Source organism: Gymnogyps californianus, chromosome 4 (assembly GCF_018139145.2).
Source record: "Gymnogyps californianus isolate 813 chromosome 4, ASM1813914v2, whole genome shotgun sequence".
Taxonomy (NCBI): domain Eukaryota; kingdom Metazoa; phylum Chordata; class Aves; order Accipitriformes; family Cathartidae; genus Gymnogyps; species Gymnogyps californianus.
Window position 1 is genome coordinate 10,211,723 of NC_059474.1, and position 22,455 is coordinate 10,234,177.

Consider the following 22,455-nt stretch of genomic DNA (forward strand, 5'->3'; position numbering starts at 1 on the left):
AGCAAAGCATCTGATGGACTTGTCTTTGTGACTCTGTGGCTTTTAATCTGAGTTACCCTGCAGCTACAACGTGGGCTTGCTGCTTTGAGAGAGAATGTACCAGTCACTTTTATTGCTTATTGTATAAAAGAATCCACATCAGAGGGGTCACCTTTGAGAGCTTAGACAACAGCCAGGTGGGAACTCCCATTAGGTGTTCCCCTGTGGTTAGGATGTTTGTAAGACCTTCCACTGGGAGTATTTTCTCATGTGTTAAGAGTATTAAGCTAGTTTTCTTTCAGTGAGTATGTCAAGATTTTTTTCTGTATGGCTGACCAATGGCATAATACTTAGATGGGCTGAGACCTCTGTCAAACTAGTTTGAAACTGGTGAATAGATTTAGCATTTGTTGTGGAAAATCAAATGAGATTATGTAAGTCTACTTGCCTTAGGGAAGCAAACGAAAATGCAAGATAAAAAGGCAGATTTGACCTTTCTCTTTTTTGTTTTCTTTGCGGAAAAGGAATTTCCTCAGAATTATTCTGAGGAACTCTTAATGACTTTCTTTTTTTAGCCTGATTTTTCTAATCAGAGCTGAGTATCTACCTTGTAACACTGCATTCAAGTGATTGATTTCACTGGTACATGTCACGTGCATTTGAGATTTTTTGGCATTATCTGTTGGGGTTGCTCATTTGCTCGGTATCTTTATTTCTCTTTGGATTCCTTTTCATGCTCAGTACCCAAATGTTAGTCAGAATTGGATTTTGAATCTCACCATATTGTTTGACATCTTTTTTCCATTTTCTTTCATTAAGAGATTAGTATTGGTTTCTTGATAATACTCATTTTTTTATGAGAAAGTTATTTTTTCTTCTTTATACACCTAATTAATTCAGTCATTGTATTTGGTTTATGAAATCTTTGGTTGTTAAAATATACTTTGTGTCTAAGACTGTAATGCTTTTAAGTGATAATGAGGAGTTATTTGTTTCTGAGAGGAAGACATATTTAAGAATACCACCTGTCAATTCTGTTGTAGAAAGCTAAGTTAGCTAATGTTGCTTTTTGGAAAAATGTGTATTGCCACGTTGCTGGGAAAATAGCAATTGGGAAGTGTTCCTGGTATTGCTTCTGGTAAAATTATCTTCCAGTGAAATGTCAGATGACAGTGGCAGGAAAAAGTACTGAGCTGAGAGAGGGAAATGGAGCTGCTTTTTCCTGGGCTGCTTTTCTTCCGAAGTCTTGAATCCTTTTGAGACAACAGAGGCTAATGATACCTTGAGATCAGTAAAAGGTTCTAATAAGGCATGGATTTCTCATGGTTGATGCGATTATGAAATTTTTCATGAGAAATGTCTGCTTCACACAATCACAGAATAGTTGAGTTTGGAAGGGACATCTGCAGATAGTCTAGTCCAGCCCTCCTGCTCAAAGCAAGGTCATCTAGAGAAGGTTGGTCAGCACTGTGTCCAGTCAGGTTTTGAGTATCACCAAGGATGGAGGCTCCAGAACTGCTGCAGGTAACATGTTCCAGTGTTCAACCGCTCTCACAAATAAACGTTTTAAGTTTGAGTGGAATTTCCTGTATTTCAGTCTGTGCCCATTTCCCCTTGTCCTTTCATGGGATACCACTGAGAGGAGTCTGGCTCTGTCCTTCTCTCCTCTTCCCCGCCCAGTCAGGGAACGCACACTGATAAGATCCCCCTGAGTCTTCTCTCTTGAGGCTGAACAGTCCTAGCTCTCTCAGTCTCTCCTTGTATGACGGATGGTCCAAGGCCTAAATCGTCTTTGTGGTCCTTCACTGGACTCACTGCAGTATGTCCATGTCTCTCTTGTACTGGGGAGCCTAGAACTGGACCCAGCACTCCAGATGTGTCTCACTAGTGCTGAGCAGAGTGGAAAGATCACCTCCCTTGACATGCTGGCAGTGCTCTGCCTAATGCAGCTCAGGACTACTTCCAACTTTATCAGCTAATCAACCCTTATTACTACTTTCTACACATACTTTTTTCCATATGCTTGGAAAATTATAGAAAATAATAATCCAATTTTATTTTTTTTTATAGTGGGGTAATTAATTGCCTAGTAATGATCAAATGCTGTCAAGGTTCCTATTCCTGTCTGTTCTTGGTTATTTGTATCAGTATCTCACTTGTCACTGATAGTGGACATTAAGTGTCTGTATATTATGAAATGCTGTCCATTTTTAGGGCATTCTTTTCTTAGCTAAGATAAAGATCCTTCACTAATGCTTTTACTTCACTACAAGGTTTTTCCATTGGTATTCGATGAAAGACTTCTATGGATGTTCTGAAAATACTAATTGATGTATGCAAAATGAAAATAATATTAATGATTACTAAGAAAAAAGGATGAGGGAAATAGCTAATTTTACTGTCTGTCAAGTAGACTGAAAAAAAATTATTTTTTTAAATTTTTTTTTTTTTTAATTTTCTTACAGGCTGACCAAGGTCCAAATGCTTGTGAATGTCACGTTTGCAAACAAGAAGCCTCAGGTCTAACAGCCTCTGCACTTGCAACTGGACGCCTACCTGCTGGCCACCAGTTTATGAATCCTGAAAAACCTGCACATCCTGCACTTCATCTTTATCCTCACATCCATGGACATATACCATTGCATACAATTCCTCATCTGCCTCGTCCACTTATCCATCCCACCTTGTATACAGCTTCTCCCTTTACACACAATAAGGTAAGCCTGACAAAGGAGATGGATGCATCCTCATCCCAGGAAAAATACTGTACACCTGAATAAACCAGCATGACTGAGTATCAATGAAACCATGAAAGCTGCTTAAAACTGTGGTCTGTTTGTAGTAGGCCTTCTGGAGGGAATAGTGAGGGGTAGGGAATAGGACAGATTCAGAGTTGGTGGAAGGTTCATACAGCAGGGCTAAGGGTAGCTTTTGTCAGGAAAACTGATAATTTCCTTACTGTGATTAGAAAGCATGTGGAGTCAAATGAGTCTTGAATGGTGGAAACAGTGATGGGACTTTAGTCAGTGTAATAGGACTAATTAAATCTTCATTTCATATATATTGAAGGTCAAAATTTAATATTCCATGGGTTTCTAGTTCAAAATGCTAGTGATTTTTTTTTTTTGAGGAAATTGAGGCATAGGAGTCTATTTATAAGGGTTTTTTGTGTTTTGAGAGAACTTGCTTTTTTTGCAGGTTCTGCAAAATTCTTTTGACTCAAAACTTGTATGTAATAAACAAGAGAAAGATGTGGAACAAGGATTGGGACCAGGTGACAGCTTTTCAGAATTATGAGTCAAAAGCAAGAATTACTATTAATGTGGTGATGTTTCACATACTGTTTAAAGCAGTTGAACTGTGGGTGCTGCTGAAAGGGGCAAAGCCTTTGTCATTAGGTACATATTGCTGTTGTCTCCCTTTTGTCTGGTTCAGTGATCCTGTGGTTGCAAGGAGAGTAGATTAGGTCACCAAGATGACCACTACTTACTCTTACTGTCCTTCTTAACATCCACTTTTTTTTCCTGTCTTGTCGGTGTCCCTTCATTATCGCTGTTGCAGTGCACCAGTTCCGTAACTGCAGTGTGCCAGCCTGCCATTTCTCAACAGCCCGCTGCCGTTCTTCTGAAACCCCTAATTCTTGTACCCCACCTTCTGCCATCCTTCCAGAGCTCTTTTTACTTCCCTTATAGCAGTCTACTCAAGCTCCCATCCCTCTACTCAAGCTCCCATCCCTGCTCTCTGCTGTCTTTCCTTTCAGAAGACCTTTGTGTAGCAGAACATCTGCAGCGCATTGTCAGGGCTGCACCAGAAGCCCCATACAGAGTAGCAGGCTGCTAGCACTGAGTGGCTTTGTAATGCAGGCCAGATCTATTAGCTCTGGCACAGCACCTAAACCAGCTGCGCTACATATATTTATGTTGTGCTGGAGCTGGAAAGACATATATGGAAGCTGAAGCTTTAGGGAGCTTTCGCCTTTGAAGAGCCAGCTGAATTCAGCAGAGCTGGTAGTGAATGAGCTAATAAGCCCTGTTGGATCAGGCTTGGTTCATCATGGATAGGCTGTTCTGCCCTGTGAAGTGCCTCTTTGTACCTGTGTATACGAGTTGTCTTTAATGCAGGGTATTCCAGCCCCTCCCACCTTCACCATTGGTCAGATAATGAAAATCCTGTATAGAAAAAGGAGACTAGGTATGTAAGTAGTTTGCTTGGCTGTGAGTGTTTAGACTTTCATGTCTGAAATGTCATTGGACTCAGCTGATACTTTTAATATCTGTATCTACTTCTGCGTAGCTTTTCATTGTATCAAATCTAGTGCAAAAATAGAACAAACTCACTTTTCCTTGGCTTTTTTAAAGGTGACAGTAATTGAATATAATGCTTGCATTGCACAAGGTCTCTGGGAGAAAGTTACATTTTAGAATGTGAATAAACAATTTCAGCCAGAAGAAATGGGGTGAACAAGAACAACTTGCCACTATAAAACAAGAAAAAGTGTGTATTCCCTTTTTTTTTTCCCCCAGTTGCTTCTTAAAGTAAAAGGGTGTATTCCTTGCCTGTTAGGTTTTAAGTCAGGAACCTGTCATACTTGGAGATGAAAAAAGCAGAAGAATATAATCAACTTTAAAGTGAAGTTTTCAAATAATAAGTGTTTTATTTCTTTCTACTGCACTTATTTTCAATCCTGAAGTGTTTGTAATCCCTTTATCACAATTGTCTTATGTGGTAATCATTACCACATCACAGAGGACTGGTTTTGGCAGCTTGGACTTTGAAAGGTAATAATTCCTAACAAGTTCTACATTCATGCAAGTACTGTTTTTAATTAAAAATGAGGGTCTACCGATATATATTAACCCAAGTATTTTTGGAGAGCGCTTTTTTGTATTCGTCAGCTGAATCTAAAAGCAATGTTTGTGATTATAAAATATATATATGTACATACAATCTGTGTAATATATTAGCTGCATTAAAAAACAACAAACCAGTCTTTTTATCATTCTGGTAAATACAGTTTATTATGCTTTTTATAATGCCTTTCACAATTGAAACACTATGATTTGAATATTGCTGTTGGAGTGACTGTGTAAGCAAACAGAATATTAATGAGGAAAATACTCTTTATTTTTGTAGGCATTGCCGCCAGCTCCAGTTCAGAATCATACAAACAAGCATCAAGTATTCAATGCATCTCTCCAAGATCATATTTATCCAAGCTGTTTTGGGAGCACTCCAGATTGGAATAGCTCTAAATTTATAAGTCTTTGGGGATCAGAGATGATGAATGACAAGAACTGGAATCCTGCTACATTTTTGCCTGATACAATTCCTGGTGAGGGTTTGTTACTACTTCACACTGACTAGTTAAAAGCCTTATGTTTTGAAATGGAGTGTGGCACTCTTTTCCAGGAATGGTAGGTTTCATCATCATGGTTTTATGAGATGGGATTCTGGCAGAGATTTGCTGCCATTTCTACTCCAGTGGGGCTGAAAATTGAAAAATAAATTCTTATGTATTGGGGAGAGGATGCTAAAGGCAAAAGAACAGCACGCTGTTTTTCAGCTATGGTCATTGTAGAGGTGTTTTTTGTCTTCAGAAGCTGAGGGTTGCAAAGAAATGGGAATTAAGGGGAAACTTAAATAACTTCTGGTCTTCTGCCACACAGGCCTGCTCTTTTTCTTACAGGGTCATAAGAGCACTGGTAACATGGTACTACATCCTACTTCTTATAATGCGCAGAGATAACTGCATTGTCATTCAAAAAGACAGAGGCATAAATCAAGCAAAAGATTAATTTAAGCCAGGAAGCCTTTGGGAATACTGATGGTTAAAGTGAAAGAGAATATAAGAGAAATAACAACAGAGAGAGAGAGAGTTTTCCATTCACATCATAGCAAATATTAAAATGCCTTTTTTATTTTATTTGACTTGTGTGAAAAAGGAAGCTTGGTTTTGTGTGTTGGCTTTTTTCAGACTGATCTGCTGCTAACTTGTGTCAAGCTACTACAGTGATATTAAAAGGAAAGGCATTAAAAACCTCCAGAAAACTTCCCCCGTAGGATAGCTCATCCATTTACAAATGTAGTTATGGGTAGCTGTTCCAACAGATGGTTAGCGGCAAGCTTGTGTGGAAGGTCTATCACAAAGGTGTTACTGTAGTTAGCTGGAATTTCCAATAAGTAAAGATAAGATTTATGATGTTATATTGATAGAAGGATATGTTGTTCCCACTTAATTGTTGCATGGCTAACCTGGGCTTCAGATATTGAAGCTTATATACTTAACACGTAAAATGGTGTCCAATTTTAATTTCTAAATTATAAATGGATAAAAGTATCTTTACTACTTGTTAACACACATTTAGTAGTGTTCTTAAAATTGTAACTTTAAGGTTTGTGACTTCTGCTCTGAGACTTCTTAGCACTTTTTGTTACAGCTAGATTATTTGGAGGGGAGGGAGGGGAAAAGGAGAATCACTTCACTAATCCTATGAAGCCAACACTAACAATATATCCTTGCTTGTCTGCATCTAAACTATTGAATGTTTAATTCTAAATGCCATAGAGACAATTGTGTGATTCTTAATTACTATGTGTGTTTCAATTGAAGGGAGTGATATATTAGCACCAGCACTCTCAGAAATAAGACCCGAAGCACTTCCTACTACATCTAGCAATGAAGCAACAGCGGTTACTGACAGCAAAGAGAAAAAAAACGCTGCAAAGAAGAAATGTCTGTACAATTTCCAGGATGCCTTTATGGAAGCTAATAAAGTTGTCATGGCAACCTCTTCTGCCACTTCTTCTGTCTCCTGCACAGCAACTACAGTGCAGTCAAGCAGCAACCAATTCAAAGTATCATCCAAAAGACCTTCATCGATAGGTAAGGATTTGTAATTCACATACAGCTTAGTAACTGACTCAAGTACATTTAGCTAACCATAAAGATTTCTATGTATCTATTTTAGTAATATTATGTATCTTGATGATTTTCATTAATTGCTGTTCTGCTTACTCTTGAGTTAACAGTCTCTATACTCCAGGATTAAAGAACTTTGTAAAAGACCTTGATGTTAGGTTTTGGAACTGGTAATAGAAAGGTGTTGAAATACTGCTGATTTTTACAGAAGCTGGGAACATCCAGCACTTCACGTGATTGTTTGGGTCATTAATGGAGACTTATTAATTATTTTTAATTGTAAGTGGTTTCTTTTTTCCCCAATTTAGGTGAAGTGTTCCACAATATTAATAAAGAGGACCATAGACATTCTGCACCAGTTGCACCACGAAATAGTCCTACCAGTTTAGCATCCCTTCCTTCACTGTCTCCTGCTGCACTGTCTCCAGCCTCTACACCACATCTTCCAAATCTTGCTGCTCCTTCTTTCCCCAAAACTGCTGCAACAGCCCCTGGATTTGTGGATCCTCATTCAGGTCTTTGTCCTACTACAGTTGCACCTCCTACTTCAACGACAGATAGCTCTGTAAGTGCCCCACCAAGTGTCTGCAGGTAAGTTTGTTGTTATTGTTGTTGTCATTCTTTTTTACAATAGAAGGGGAATTAAAATACAGATACCTCTTCTCCTTTGCCAATGGTTGTAGTGTGAAAGAAGAGCTGTCTGTGTTCAGCAAATGAGACTGAGTTCAGATACTTAGTATGTAACCTGGTGTGAGACTTTACAAATACAATTTCCATTGCAGAATCTAGTTACTGAGTTTAGAGGCTTAAAAACAAATGTTTGCTCACTTTTAGAAACGTGAGCTGGGGTGAATAAGTCAAGCTCTATTCTTTCTTACTCTGTCATTGCCAATAGTGATTGCTGCTGCTGAGACACAAACCTGTTGTATAATGTATCTGGTTTTTGTCATTTTGGCATTACATGCCAAGCAGGAATGAAAAGCTGTGAAAACTTAAGGAGTCTATAGACAGATTTAGCTCAAACTATAAAAAGGTCTTGAAACCTGCCACATAGTAACACATTTTCCTGACTACACTTAAGACTACTTAAGTATCAGTCCCACCATTTATACAGTGGTTGTAGTGTGGAAGGATGTTCTGATTTCCGAAGGTCTTCAAAGGTCTTGGAGATTGGAAGGAGTTTGGTGGAGCTGTCTTCTGCTAGTGTTACGTATTGTGGCCGACTGACAGTGGTGCCGACTCTTTCATATGTCTGAAGAGTGCAGGCATAACAGAAAAGCAGTTGAGTCATTGCTCTAAGTGCTCTGTGACCTGTAGGGCTGTGGTCATGGTTGCTATGAATGTAGTCTCCTGGCTACTGCAGTAGTTTTCAGAAGATGATGTGAGATTTAGGCAGAGTTAAATAACTGCATACCTGAAGTGCTTAAAAAAATGCCCTTATTTCTGTTATCAAGTGGTTTTATTGATGATATCGCAAAATAAGTAACTGTTCTTTCATGCTCAAGAAATTATTGCAATTTTGTAAAGAAACTTTCTTACCTAGTGCAGGGAGAGAATTGAATATAGGCTATTTAATGCAATAGAAACCCAACTTTTATCATCATCTACAGGTGCTAACGTGATAAAGTAATTTTAGTTCGTAAGGAATGAAATGGAAGAGAAGCCAGAAACAATTATTGCGGTCTATATGAATCAGTGATATGCTATAGTGGGAAGAACTGCTTTATGCTCTAGTCTTTCAATCCAGTGACTGAGCGACAGAACTAATGAAGCCTTGGTTTCTATGGAATTGTGTCTGTTACCCCTAGCACATGCTATCCCACCATGCCACTCAGCACTATAGTGCTAACTCTCAACAGGCAAGAAACAGTGATGCAAGGGCTGCTCAGACTGACTAGTCAGAATGTTCGCACTGACTGGCAGTATCTCCTGTTGTGTGCAACAGTTTTGCATGCCTTTTCCCTAACTGGGATACTGAAGTTGAACAATTTTTCATTCTGTCCTGGTCACTAATTGTTGAAAAAACTTACAGGAGGGGAAGGGGAAGTGAGTTTAGAAAGAAGATTCACATACATTTTGCAGATAAGACAGATTATGGCCTGTTTTCACCTTTCTAACATAAGAATAAAGAAATACTAATGCTAGATGAGTGGATTTTTTTTTTTAATACTTTTGAAGCAAGATCACATCAGTTTTAGAAGAACTGGACAGTAGATATATTGGGCGCACAGTTATGCAGAGCTCTGGAGGGAATAAACTGCTATGTGCCTGCTTATTGAAGAGACGTGCTAGTATTTCCCCTTGAAAATAAAGGTGCAAACAGGGTAATGGGAACATTTTGGTTTTAGCTGACCTTGAATTTTTTATTTAAGTCAAGGGCTTGAAAATCTATCTAAAACCAGGGGATTTTAGAAATAAGTTGAATATTTTGCAACTGCACAGCTCTCTTCAGACCACAAGTGATGAGATGGGCAGCAGTTTCAAAACCATTCCGTTTAAAAAAGCTAGAATAACTGCTTCTGAAACTATTCTACCTGTTTAAAGCCAGGACGAACAGTTCCAAAACTTATTCTCTAGGCTGCTCGTTCAGTGAGTCACTAAATGAGTTTTTATAAATTGCTTTCCCATGTATCATCTTATCTTGCTGCTTGGTTTTGAGCATCTCCATTTGCAAGCTACTGGATGAAGGCTTTAGGATTTGATGCATCACTGGTGGCTGATATCCCAGTTTGAGAGTCATTGTTCCTGGTAGATGTACATATAACTGTATATGTTTTTTTCAAATACTTTATTTACTATAATCTAGAGTTTTCATAAGCTTTTTCTTAATTTAACATAGTGATCCTGATTGTGAGGGCCACCGCTGTGAGAACAGTAATACGTATGATCATCAACGGTATGATGGAGAGGAGAGCCAAGATGAAGACAGCTGTTCAGAGCATAGCTCCAGTACCTCAACATCCACAAATCAGAAGGAAGGAAAATACTGTGACTGCTGTTACTGTGAGTTCTTCGGCCATGGAGGAGTAAGTTGTTGGATTTTAAATTGTTTTTATTTGTCACTCACTCATCATTGATTGCATGTGATTTATCAGACTGCAACTAAGGGGGTGGCATTGGAGCTCACTCAAGAGAAGTAGTAAAAGGAGCATGGTTAGAAAGTAATTTTCCTCTTTGAAATGAAGAATTGAAACAAACCTTTCCACTTGAAAGCAATTCAAGAGCAATAAAAATGACTAAAAGATTTAGGAAGCAACTCACTTGGGTAATAGATACCATGTTTGACTGAAACTGCAAACAGGGGCATTGAGCCATTTAAATAACTTTACAAAATTCATGCACTCATCTATAGTAGTGTAATTATAAATAACGCAATGAGTTTGGGTAAAAGTACACTTAATACAGGATATTTTTAAAATGTTCATGGCCATTTATGAGCCATTTTCCCATCTGTAAAAACAGCAATCCTCAAAGTATTTGCTTTAACTTGATTTAAAAAAAAGAAAAAAGAAACTATTCTTAGCTAGAACTTAGGCAGTGTACATTTAAATTATACTTTTATTAAAGGAAAACCCAAACTGCATTTTTCCCTGTTTTCAATATTACAAACAATTTTCTTTACTGGTGCATTTTGGTAGGCACTGACTTATATTTAAAGAGCGTTTTGAAGAAATTATGAAGTTCTAAAGCATGCAGGTTATACAAAATCTTTTCCCTTATGTTCTTTTTTTAATACTTAACACTTTGTTTGAAGCATCCTTAAGTTAACTTCATACCAGTAACATGTCTAGTGAATTCTTGTAATCGTATCTTTTCATTTGCACAAATGAAATGCTAAAAGCTGTTAAGTTGCCACATTAAATTTTTTCTTTAATTTTTCTTCCTGCTGGCCTCATTTGTAAATCTGTGTATGGTCTGTTTTAATAATCAGTTAACTAGTAGAATTTGAGTCTCTGGCATTTTTTTCCTATTTGAAGTAAAAGCTTAGTTTATTGGCCATGTATTTGATCAGATGCAGTTTCATCTTAGGGCTTGAAGTGAATTAAAAGCCCCTGCCTTGTGGCTGAAAGGGGCAGGGAGGGGATACCGTTTCTCGTTGCATGTTCCCACTATATCCATGATTCATCTGTCTTTGATAGTCATCTGATTGCACAGTAAGTTATTCATTTTGCTGAAGTGGCAGAACGCTACAGGAGTTTTAAGTTAATAGGCTTTATTTTGCTGGTTTAATGAGTTGAACTGGTATAGCTCCAAACAGATGGGCACCAGATCTGGTGCAGGAGGAGAGAGGGTAAAGCATCAGGAGGGGAGGAGGAATGAGGAGTTGAGAGGCAGGAGCAGTGGATGGGAATACAGATGTGAAACATGACGCAAGGATTCAACTTGCAGCAGTGTTAACAAGTTATTGATACGACTCTGCTGGAGGTGTGCTGGCATGCTTCAGTGCAGGGTAATCAAGCCTTCACAGTTACAGCCCAGAGGGTCATGTAGCCCAAACTCTGAAACAGACTTCATAGAAAATGGAAACAGCAGCAAATGTCTGCTCCTTTCAAATTTTCAAATGTGGTATACCAATCACAAGAGAATATGGAAATCTCCTTTCTCGCTTTTAAAGGTATTTCTTTGTCTTCTCACTTGTGCATTCCTCCACAAGCTCAGTCAATCTTTCAGTTGGAAAATACAGTTCACAAGCTAGCACCAAGTCTGGCAGGTCTGTTGCCTGTTAAATGCACCTTCAGGTACACATACAAACAATAAGGAGTCCGATATTCAGGTTTGGACCTTCCAAGTTATTTGAAGGTCTCTAAAATTTCAAAATCTCAAAAGTATTAGGTCAGTGAAATTTTTACATTTAGTCACTACATTTTTGTCTCGTCCTTCAGCCTCCAGCTGCACCAACCAGTAGAAACTATGCAGAGATGCGAGAAAAGCTTCGTTTACGTCTAACAAAAAGGAAAGAGGAACAGCCGAAGAAACCAGATCAGATCTCTGAAAGGGAAAGTGTTGTTGACCATCGAAAGGTGGAAGACTTGCTACAATTTATAAACAGCTCTGAAACCAAACCAGTAAGCAGTTCTCGGGCAGCCAAGCGAGCCAGACATAAGCAAAGAAAGGTAAGACATAAAAGTATCTTTATCCTAGACCTCATGGTTTTGAATCTGTGCACTCTCTGTAAGTATACCACTGTATACTGACTTTATAATAATGGTGTAATTGTTTTCTGTGTAGTTTGTGGTACACTGCCTGTTTGTATATACACAGCTAGCTTACCTGTTCTGATGCTACCTGAGGAGTTATGTAGTAGACTGGGAAGATTCCTCACAATGTCATTGTCATGTGTTTTGTTGCAAGCCAGCTTTATATTGGAATTGCCCACAGTTTAGAAAGCTATTTCTAAGTGTCAGAAATGTTAAGAATTTGATTGTTTTGTAGAAATGACATTTAAAAGTGGGGGAAGTTAGAAAACTAGTGTTTCTGTATTGGGATAATGGTTATGATAAAGGATCTCTGTAGGAAGCCAGGAAACATAAGGTCAGTGCTTTTATGAGAGGAAAAGTCAAGATTTGATATTTTTAGAATGATTGCACTGGGCACCTTGCTGTCCCGATTGAAAGAGGTTAAGTGCTGTGCCACATGACGACACGAAGGGCTATCCCAAGACGGAGTGAAGTGGCAAGCTGCAGAGGGGGCAGGGAAGAAAAAAATTACAGGTTGCTTTCAAATGGAAAGGGAAGAAAAAATTACAGGTTGCTTTCAAATGGAAATTGGCAAAAACATTTCTAAAAAACCCCAACGTGTAACAGTGAAATTATTTTTTGAAAACAGTATTTGCTGAGTTAATAGAGGAAATTATATTTTTTTTTTTCTAAGTTGAACAAGCAGGAAATTGGCTTTTCTTACTGCAATTCAAGTATCAGCCTTAGGTATAAAGTTCAAGGCACAATGAGATTGGTTGCTGAATGTTTTTGAATTCTGGTAAGCATGTTGTGTGATCACACTGTAAATACTTCTTGTTTGTGGATTTCCTTGCTGGCACTAATTCTGTGTTCTTTAAAGGCTTCCATGGGTTTGGAAGACCTGATGTTCACAAGTTATATTCTTTATGCTAATGTTGTAGCACTATTCAGCAACTTGAGGATTTAGTGAGTTATTTATAAATAAAATTCACTTTGCTCTTGCGATGCACTTTGAGCATAAGTGGAAGATTCTCATAGGATTTTTTGCATGACTTCTGTAACTGTGAAAAAGTTATCCCATACAGGCACTTCTAAATGTGCAAGAAAATAAATGGACATGATTGTTCTCAGTGTACGACTTTCTTTCATTTTGCTAACGATGCAAGATCAATGCTGCGCAGCAAAGTTTTAGGCATTTGCAGTAATGGCTGGAAAAAATCCCTCGTATCTTTGTTTCATGTGCTTAATGAACTTCTGGCTGACAACAGAAAACTACCATCCTTATTTTTGACAACTTTTAATGTAACTTTTTAATACGCTTAGTGTTTTGCTGTAAAATGTTTTTAATGATTGCTCTTCCTAATGTTCATGAACACTGAAACAGAGCAACTCTGCTACCATAGCAAGAGAACAAGTAAACGATGCAACATGATGCAAACCTGAGTTACCTTAGTAATACACGCAGTTGTTGAGAATGAAGCTGAATGTTTTCAGCAGATTTTTGTGGTTGTAGAAAACTCTGATGTGGCATTAGGCTTAGCAGTAGCAAAGAGAAGATCAACAGTTGGTATTAACAGTCAAATACATTACAGAAACATAGAAAATAGAAATGTAGAAAGGATTTTAATGTACTTTAAAGGGCAGCTTTTGTATAAGTTATTTGCTTGCTGCACAGACTTCTGGATTAAGTATGTTCATATGTTAACATCCTAGGATTTATGATGTTCATAGAGAAAGTAGTAATAATCCCTAAAACTCTAATTTCCAAAATATTTGTCACTTTTTCAATAAACCTATTGTTATTTTGTAGCTTGAAGAAAAAGCTCGACTTGAAGCAGAAGCCAGGGAGAGGGAGCATCACCAGTTGCTTGAGGAACAGAGGCGGCGCGAGGAAGAAGAAGAGAGACTGAAACAAGAATTACAACGGCTTCAAGAACTTCAGCAGTTGCGGGCTGTAAAGAAAAAGAAGAAAGAACGAACAAGTAAAGACTGTCAGAAGGTGGACATGCTTACTCGAAACTGCCAGGCAGTGAAGGAATCTGTCCCAAACGCACCCGAAGACATTCAGAATGGTACACTTGAGCAATCAGAAAAGATAGAAACCTCCTCCGGTTCGCTGTCGAGACACGTGAATCATACAGAACAGAGGCCAGTTTCAGAGACAGGCTGTGAACTATCCAATCCTGTAAACACTAGAGACTCAAAGCTGCTTTATCAGAAAGAGGGGAGTGTAAAGCAACATGAGCCCCTCTCTTTTCTGCTTGATATTATGCATCAACATAAAGAAGGAAACAGCAAACAGAAACTAAAGCAGATAAACAAACCGTGCGCTGAACAAGTGAAAAAGCCTGTTGAATCCCCCAAAGCAGCTGAGATTCAGACTAAAACCAGAAACCAAATAGAATCCAAAGCAAAAGCAGCAGAGCTCCCAGTACTTGCAGAACCTAAAAAAGAGGAGAAGAAATTAAACAATAACAACAAAAAACAGTTGAACCATGTAAAGGAAGAGAAAGCACCCGTAACAAGTGAATCCCCTTCACCAAGTGAACAGCAACAAAATAATAAGCTCATACTTGCAGATTCTCCTCAACCAAAAGGCAAGAACAAGAAAAACAAGAAGAAAAAAGGGGACAAAGTCAACAATTCCATTGGTAAGTGTATAAGAAAGTGGAAGAACTTGGGTTGTTTTTTATTGTTACCATTTAAGTCCAGAAGTTTGAAATCTTTATCTTCAGTCATTCCTGCCAGTGTAAATTAGAGAAACAAAAAAGCTGGTGTCAGGAAAACTCAAGTCATTGTAATTATAACAATGAGGAGATGCATATAGTTTTAGTAAAGAGGTGTAGGATGCTTTAAAGAACGAATAAACTAGCATATGTTGCTGGTTTTGTTTGGGGTTTTTTGTCAGTTAAGAAAGCCAGTCTCTTCTGTAAAGCCTATCTTGCTTAAAATAAGTATTTAAAATAATTCAATAGTATGCTGAAATCCATTTCGAACTTCTTTAAAAGCAAGATTGTTTCCCATACAGCATTAAGAGTATAGTCTAAAGTTGGTCTTACTCTTTGAGCAAGGAAAATAAGGGGATTCTGCAGCCAAAGAATGATCATTGATGCGTAAATATGCATTTTCTCAGTGGAAATAATTCCTTTCATATATTAATTACATTAACAGGTAAGTAAGTAAATACAAAAACCAATTTACTATTTTTTATTTGCCAGATGTTAATTAGTTGATAATATTGAGTGTTTTCTCCACATGAATATTAGTTTGTGCTATTAAACAGATTTTTTTATTTATCTGATAGAAATAGTAAAACCATAGAAGATTGAGTTGACTCAAACAAGTTGCACTTGCATAATTTTCTTCCCAACGTGTTTTTTTTGTTTTCCTGAAAACATCTAACAGCTAATACCAGAGCTGAGAAGCTCATGCAGTGCTGGCTGGTGGGCTTTGTCAGCACACTAATCAAACTGCCTTTCTCAGGCACCAGTTTATTCCTGCACGTGCTTGGTCCCTACTGGGACTGCCAGTTGGGATGGCAGTTTTGCGGTACGGACGTCTGTCTGCTCGGAGCACCCGGTCATTCCCCTGGGATCACCTGGTAGCTGAGTGGTAACGGTGCATAAATTAAATGTCTGTTCACCGGAATGACTTAATGTTGCAGTTCTCACTGCTGTTCTGTCTGGTAAGCACATCAAGATATGAGACCTTAATCCTTTGGCAGTCTCTGCTAGTGTTTCAGAATACTTACATTTTTGTAACAAAGCTTAATAAACATAAACCAAATTCCTGGTTGTTGCAAGTGCTAGGTGTAGAGCCCAGCTTTGTTTTTGTGGTTTCATGGTTGGGTTGAGTCAGCCCACCAGTCTTTCTTTTTAACTCTTATGTTCAATGTTTCCATTCCATGTCAGTCGAGCAGCGATACAGCATTGAACCCTTTTCTCTGATACCTTAGTTCTTGTGCATACTGTGCTGTGATGTGTCTGGGTTTTGTTCTTTTTAATTTACCGAGAAGAATGTACTCCAGTCATTGGAGCGAGACAAAACTCTAGAATTTGGAGCAGAAAGAGAAGACTGGAGACATTTGAAGGAGAAACTATTGGGGGGGGGGGGGGGGGGGGGGAGGTGGAGGGTGTTTAACGTAGGAGAATGCAGGTAGCTTCCTGCATCTTTTCCTCCTCTCTGCCCCTCACCATTTTCTGCTGCTTAAATCAAGTATAGTTACAGTTTCTGAAAACTAATGTTTAAATGTGAAAAAAGACAGGGACTTGTTTCTGAATTTGTAGAGAGATAATTGTGCTGCTCTCTGAAGAGTCGGGATTGGATCGCTACTTTGAGTAGTTCTGACTTTAGAACTACAAGAAAGATACGGTTTTTCATTTAGTTGTAATTTCTTAGACATAGGGTTGATGTACCAAATTAGCGAAGGCACAAAAAATGAACTAAGAAAGAAAAATAGAAGTAGAGTAATTGAAAGAACATGAAAAGAGGGTAACAAAGTTTGGGGGTTTTTTAACTGAGTTTTAAAATGAAGTGTTAAGGCAGTGAACATTATTGCTTTTGGTGTGATCTCTGTTTCTTAAAGAAGTTTATTCTGGCAGAGTGTTTTAACTCCTTGTTATGAAGAGGCTGAAGAAAACTACGGGTATAGGGAAGCCCTGTGTTTATAGGGCTTTCTGGTTCTTCAGAAGTAAATTGCACAGCAAAGACGTGCAACTTTTAAACTACCAGGAATGCCTTTAGAAGAGAGTCGTTTGTTCTCGTAATCTCAAGGATTCTAAAGAGTCCTGATGTGTACTAGGCATTTTCAGTTAGTTTCTTTGTCTCACCCTTTTTGGAATGTGTTCTGAAGCTGCTTCAGAAATGAAATTGGAGTATATATGTAGTAAGAAAAGAGACTTCAAGAGGAAAATGCTCAGATTGGTTTCTACAAAGATTTATGCTTTCTGAAGCATTTTTTTAAAGTACAAAAGAGAACCATACACTGAGACAGTACAATATACCAACAGACTTTAAAGAGACTTTGTTGCTATAGCTGAGGCCTAAATTCAGGCCATATTAAAATGTTAAAAAAAACATTTAAAAAAAAATTTCTAATTGTAGGTAGCATGACTTAGACTCTTGCAGACACAGCCTTATGATCATGTCTGTCGTGGTTTAACCCCAGCCAGCAGCTAAGCACCATGCAGCCGCTCCCTCACCCCCCTCCCGCCCCGCTCCCAGTGGGATGGGGAGGAGAATCGGGAAAGAAGGTAAAACTCGTGGGTTGAGATAAGAATGGTTTAATAACTAAAGTAAAATATAATACTAACAATAATAATAATGAAATATAAAAATAATTGTAGTAAAAAGGAATATGGGGGAAAAAAAAGAAAAAAAAAAAAAAACCACCAGTGATGCACAATGCAATTGCTCACCACTCGCTGACCGATGCCCGAGCAGCGATCCGCCCCCCTGGCCAACTCCCCCCAGTTTATGTACTGGGCATGACGTTCTAGGGTAATGGAATATCCCTTTGGCTAGTTCAGGTCAGCTGCCCCGGCTGTGCTCCCTCCCAGCTTCTTGCACACCTGCTTGCTGGCAGAGCATGGGGAACTGAAAAGTCCTTGGCTTAAGATAAGCGCTACTTAGCAACAGCTAAAACATCAGAGTGTTATCAACAGTATTCTCACACTAAATCCAAAACACAGCACTGTACCAGCTACTAAGAAAAGAATTAACTCTGTCCCAGCCGAAACCAGGACAATGTCCAAGAGAGAGTACAGCAGCTCTACAACCCCAGAATTCTTGAGGTATTTTTCTTTACAAATACCATTTTTAAAATGATTCTAAAGCTGCCTTTTTACTAGTAAGGCCAACAAATTTCAGGCAGTTGAACGCTATTCCTTACTTATCTGATTCATCGAGCCCTTTGTATAATTTGACCATTCTCATGTGTATTCCAGGTTTATGGCATTTTTTGCAACCCATGCAATCAGTAAATCTGCTGTTGATTCATCTCTTCCTTGTTCCCAGTGTAACTCCTTAAAGGCTGAGCAGAGTTACTAGTATAGGGTTTTTAAGAAGTGTCTTTTTAATTAGAAGTTAGTATTAATTCAGCCTAAACATGAATAATCGATAGTCTACAAAGTTCAGGCAGTTCTCCAAAAACATCTTTAATGAAGCTTTTTCAAGCTTCTTCCTCTTCTTCCCTGCTCCGTATGGAACCTAACATAGTGTCATCCTTTTTCCTTTGTAGATGATGTGTTTCTACCCAAAGACATTGATCTAGACAGCGTGGAAATGGATGAAACAGAGCGAGAAGTGGAGTATTTTAAAAGGTAAAGTGCTGTCATCCCTACACATAAAGCTGTTGTGCTTCTTCCCATGTGCCATGGTTTTAAAAAAAAAAAAAAAAAAAAAAACAAACCCATAACCAAACAACCCACAACTTAATAACTAACTCCTAGCAGAAAAGCCTGTGTTGTACTGTGTTGTAACATAGCAAATCCTGTTACAGCTGGCATTCTGAATACTATAACAATCACCAAAGCTGTAGATGTATGGGCACGGATCGTAGCTGAGTAGCACAAATACAGAAATGAGTGCCAGAATCATCTGTGTCCCCCCCAGGTTCTCATCAAGGCTTTAAGAATATCCTCAGTTACCATTTTTTTTCTGTAAGCAAAGTTTGCATGAATATTTTATTATCCACACTGACCAAATACCGATGAATGTTTTAAAAAAAAAACAAAAAACAAAAAAAAAAAAAACGAAAAATGCTATGTTAGGTGGTGTGTTGAACAAATAAAACTTTACGTTTTAGATTTCAGAACAGATACTTCAAAAAGATGTTTCATGATGTTTTCTTCCTTGTTTATAGGAGCTATTAGTTTTGAATTTTATACTGTACATAGAGATGGTATAACTGTGGGATATTAGTTTATGCAAATCATAAAGAGGGGATGCTTATGCTAGTGCAGTGACAGTAAAAGAATAATATGAACCTGTGCTTGTGAAACTTTTTTCTTCTGTGCATTTTGGTTGCTTTTGGGATTTACGCATCACAGTAGTTACCTTTTAAATTCCTCAAATATGAGCAGACAGTTCATGTTTAAATAATGTAGCACATGTTCTTCCATAATACTGAAATCTACTCAAATTTGTGTTCTTTAATGGTGGCTGGGTGTGCTAGTTTCCCATGAATACATCTAGTAAGCCTTTCATCATGATAGCTGAATCTGAAATGTTACAAATCAATCAGTTTCCTGCAATTGAATAATTTAAGAATCAACAGTAGTATTTCACAAAACTGCTAAAGCCATTTGTTTAAAGAGTGGGTTTTTTTAAGAAAGGGCTTTCAGTATGGATTTCAAGTTCTTTTCTAAATTTATATAGTTCTCATAGTCTATGTGCCTGGGATGTAATGTATGTCTGGGTCTTGCAAAGGACAGAGTACAACTGCTTCTCTACACTGCTTATTATTACTATACAAAATGCATATGTCTGTGATTTATTTATGGTGTTACAATGTACTAGATGATGAAATTTTCAAAAGTACATACTCTCTATTCTTAAAAATTATTTTTCTGAGTGGTGCCAATTAAAGGACATTTTTAAATCAAAACGTAGGTTTTTTAGGTGAAATGTGGTGTATTAGATAGTGCTAGTGTTGGTATAGCATAACCTTTGTTATGGGTTTCATGGAATATTCTTAGCTTCATTCAAGTTTGCAGTATCTGTAAAAAGAAAACAGAAGAATTCACCAATTCTCTACTCTCAATAGGATGAATGAAGCAGTGTCTTATATTTGTAGAAGTGCAGCTGAAGTTTGGAGATAAACTTGTCAAACGTGATTCTAAATGACAGGTTAACACTTCTAACTGTACTGTTTTGTAATCAAATCAGTAATTGGTGTAATCTACTCCTTTACTGTCATCTGTTAGGAAGTGTGTGTAACTGTCCAATTTTTGTATGTATACTTGTTTAGAAAAGGTGTCTGAAAAGCCCTGATCGGTGCTGTTCTAGGACAGAAAAACAGCTGCTGAATGCCGTGAAGGCACCTTTAATGCATATATTTTCTATCACTTGATAATTTCCAACATAATACTTAGAAGGCTAGCAACACTGCTTGTTTTAGTAACCCTCCATGGTAATGAGCTGCACAGGCCTACTGAATTCATACTTCTTACTGAAGGTTTGTTAATTCGTCATCTTTTCTTCTTGCTTTGTAGTGGCGTAATAGATGAATACTTTAATTACACCCTGACTTCAGAGATAATTTTGCAAGCTACTTCTAATGTTAGCATAGAAAGAACAAAATAAGTCTAATTCTTCTAACCTTCCACTGTACCTTTTCTATTTTGCTCCTTCTGTCTGCTCCCCTTTTTGGCTTTCAGTTGTTACAGAAGCTGTATAGCCTTCCAAAGGGAGTATACACTGCCTTGATGCTGTCATGCAGCCTTTAGCCTAAACAAGCCACATCTTGCCTTGATAAAGTTCTTCAGTATGAATTTACTGTCACTGAAATGGCTGCACGTGCCAACCTTTTCCAAAAGTTCTTCCATAAATTTTGTTCAGTGAAAGTGAATAAGTGGATTTTTGTTCTAAAGGTGCTTTTTCCAGGCATGTGGGCTATTTATCTGCTGTATTATAAACAAACTTCCTTTCCCTAGGTCTTCATCTCAAACATAACTTTGCTGTATTCAGAAGAGAAGCAGCAGTGTCCCATGCCATTGGTGCTTCTGCTTTACACATTACCTACCACTCATTCTTACTGTTACAAGGTTTTTGGTAAATACAGCGATGTCATCTCTGTTTCTAGTTAACATTCAGCTAGCTTCTGTGCTGCTAAATATGCAGTGTTCTTTGCTACTTCGTTCACTTACTCTTGATAATGCAGTGGTGTTTAAAGTAACTAGTTTATGATGTATTTGAATGATGGACAAGTGATTTTTTTTTAGGTATGATTTTTTTAAGAGGTTTTGTCTTTCTGAATGAGAGCTCCTCGTCAAAAGAGGGATAACACCTGTGGTTTGATTTTGAGTACATTGGTTTCACTTTATCACTTTTTTCTTTTCAGATTCTGCTTGGATTCTGCCAGACAGACAAGGCAGAGACTTTCCATCAACTGGTCCAATTTTAGCTTGAAAAAAACCACCTTTGCTGCACATTGAAATGACACAATATGGGGAGGGAACCCTGCAGGAATCAATGAACGACAACTCCACTTATCTGTCCTGCTGTGCTGAGAGCTTATCTGGTCTTGAGCCAGTGCTGCCTTGCCTTGTCCCCAGTGCTGTGTGGATCTGCACTGAACCCTTTGGCCTGATAATTCTTGCGGACTGAAAAATTGCCACTTTCTACCTGAATTTGTTAGCTTGTGTGCTTGTAGTCTGTGAGTGAGACTTACTTGATTGTAGCTGTATGCCGTTGGAGTTGGAACAATAGCTCTTTTCCATCTCCTTCTGAATGCCTTGGCCTCAAAGACTTTAAATTGCTTAGGCTTGGGTGGAGGCCAAAATACTAGTTTGCATCATCTGCAGTGACTCCTGTCACTTCTGCATCTAGCTATGTTTTGTCATTCTGACTCCTGACAAAGGAATGGACCTAGTCAGTTGTGCTTTCATCTGCTCCAGAATTCTCCTGACATGACTTCATGAAAAAGAGGCTCTTATGGGACAAGTATTTCCTCAATTCTTTCACAATCTACTGTTTAAGAGTGTACAAGTTACGCTATTTGTGTTTTGATTTTTTTTTTTCCTGACTTGTAGCCAGCTTGTGTAAGAATACTTGCAGAATGAGAAAATTTAAAAAAGAACAGTACTCACACTATCAAATCTGTTATAGAGTGTATAATTGTATTAACACTGAAGCCTAACTGGCTACTTTTTTAACATATTGTTAAGTAATATTAAAATCATGTCTTTCTTTTTGAAAGATGGAATACATTAGTATGGCAGAAGACTCGTGTCTTGCTTTTTTCTGCTTGGGTGGGGAAAGGGAAGAAAGAAATATACCAAAAAAGGAATGGTTTTCTAAACTAAATTTCATCTTGTGTCAAAATTGGTCAGTGAATGCTGCTTAACTTTAGCATATTCCTTGTTTGCCAGCTCATCTGATGGGGAAAAACTGCTATCTGCTAGGGCAAGAAAGACTCCTGCTGAATACTGGAATTAAGTTTGTGAATTCTGTGAATTCCTGTAAAGCTTCTATTTCAATAGATAATTTGTGAGAAACAAGGTAATACAAAAATTTCCAATTTAATGTCAGTGCAGAAGTAGGTAGGCTCAATGCTACTATCATGTAAATAGTTAACAATATAGTAATGTTTTACAGGTTGCATAGTATTGCCCAGCATGGAAGAAAACTGGTAATTTAAGATTTTGATCTGTGTAAAGA

General features: G+C 37.9%; 1 protein-coding gene across 1 annotated transcript in view; it reads left to right on the forward strand.

Moving 5' to 3' along the window:
• The window catches only part of FAM193A (family with sequence similarity 193 member A), an 86,254-nt gene extending 64,234 nt beyond the window's left edge, over positions 1-22,020 (forward strand). The window contains exons 14-22 of the mRNA XM_050895624.1: positions 2,445-2,696; positions 5,113-5,311; positions 6,590-6,862; positions 7,207-7,489; positions 9,738-9,924; positions 11,782-12,012; positions 13,886-14,726; positions 18,314-18,395; positions 21,137-22,020. Coding sequence (XP_050751581.1) covers positions 2,445-2,696; positions 5,113-5,311; positions 6,590-6,862; positions 7,207-7,489; positions 9,738-9,924; positions 11,782-12,012; positions 13,886-14,726; positions 18,314-18,395; positions 21,137-21,230 — 2,442 coding nt within the window. The 3' untranslated portion in view covers positions 21,231-22,020. The remainder of the gene's footprint in view (positions 1-2,444; positions 2,697-5,112; positions 5,312-6,589; positions 6,863-7,206; positions 7,490-9,737; positions 9,925-11,781; positions 12,013-13,885; positions 14,727-18,313; positions 18,396-21,136) is intronic.
• Positions 22,021-22,455: the final 435 nt, after the last annotated feature.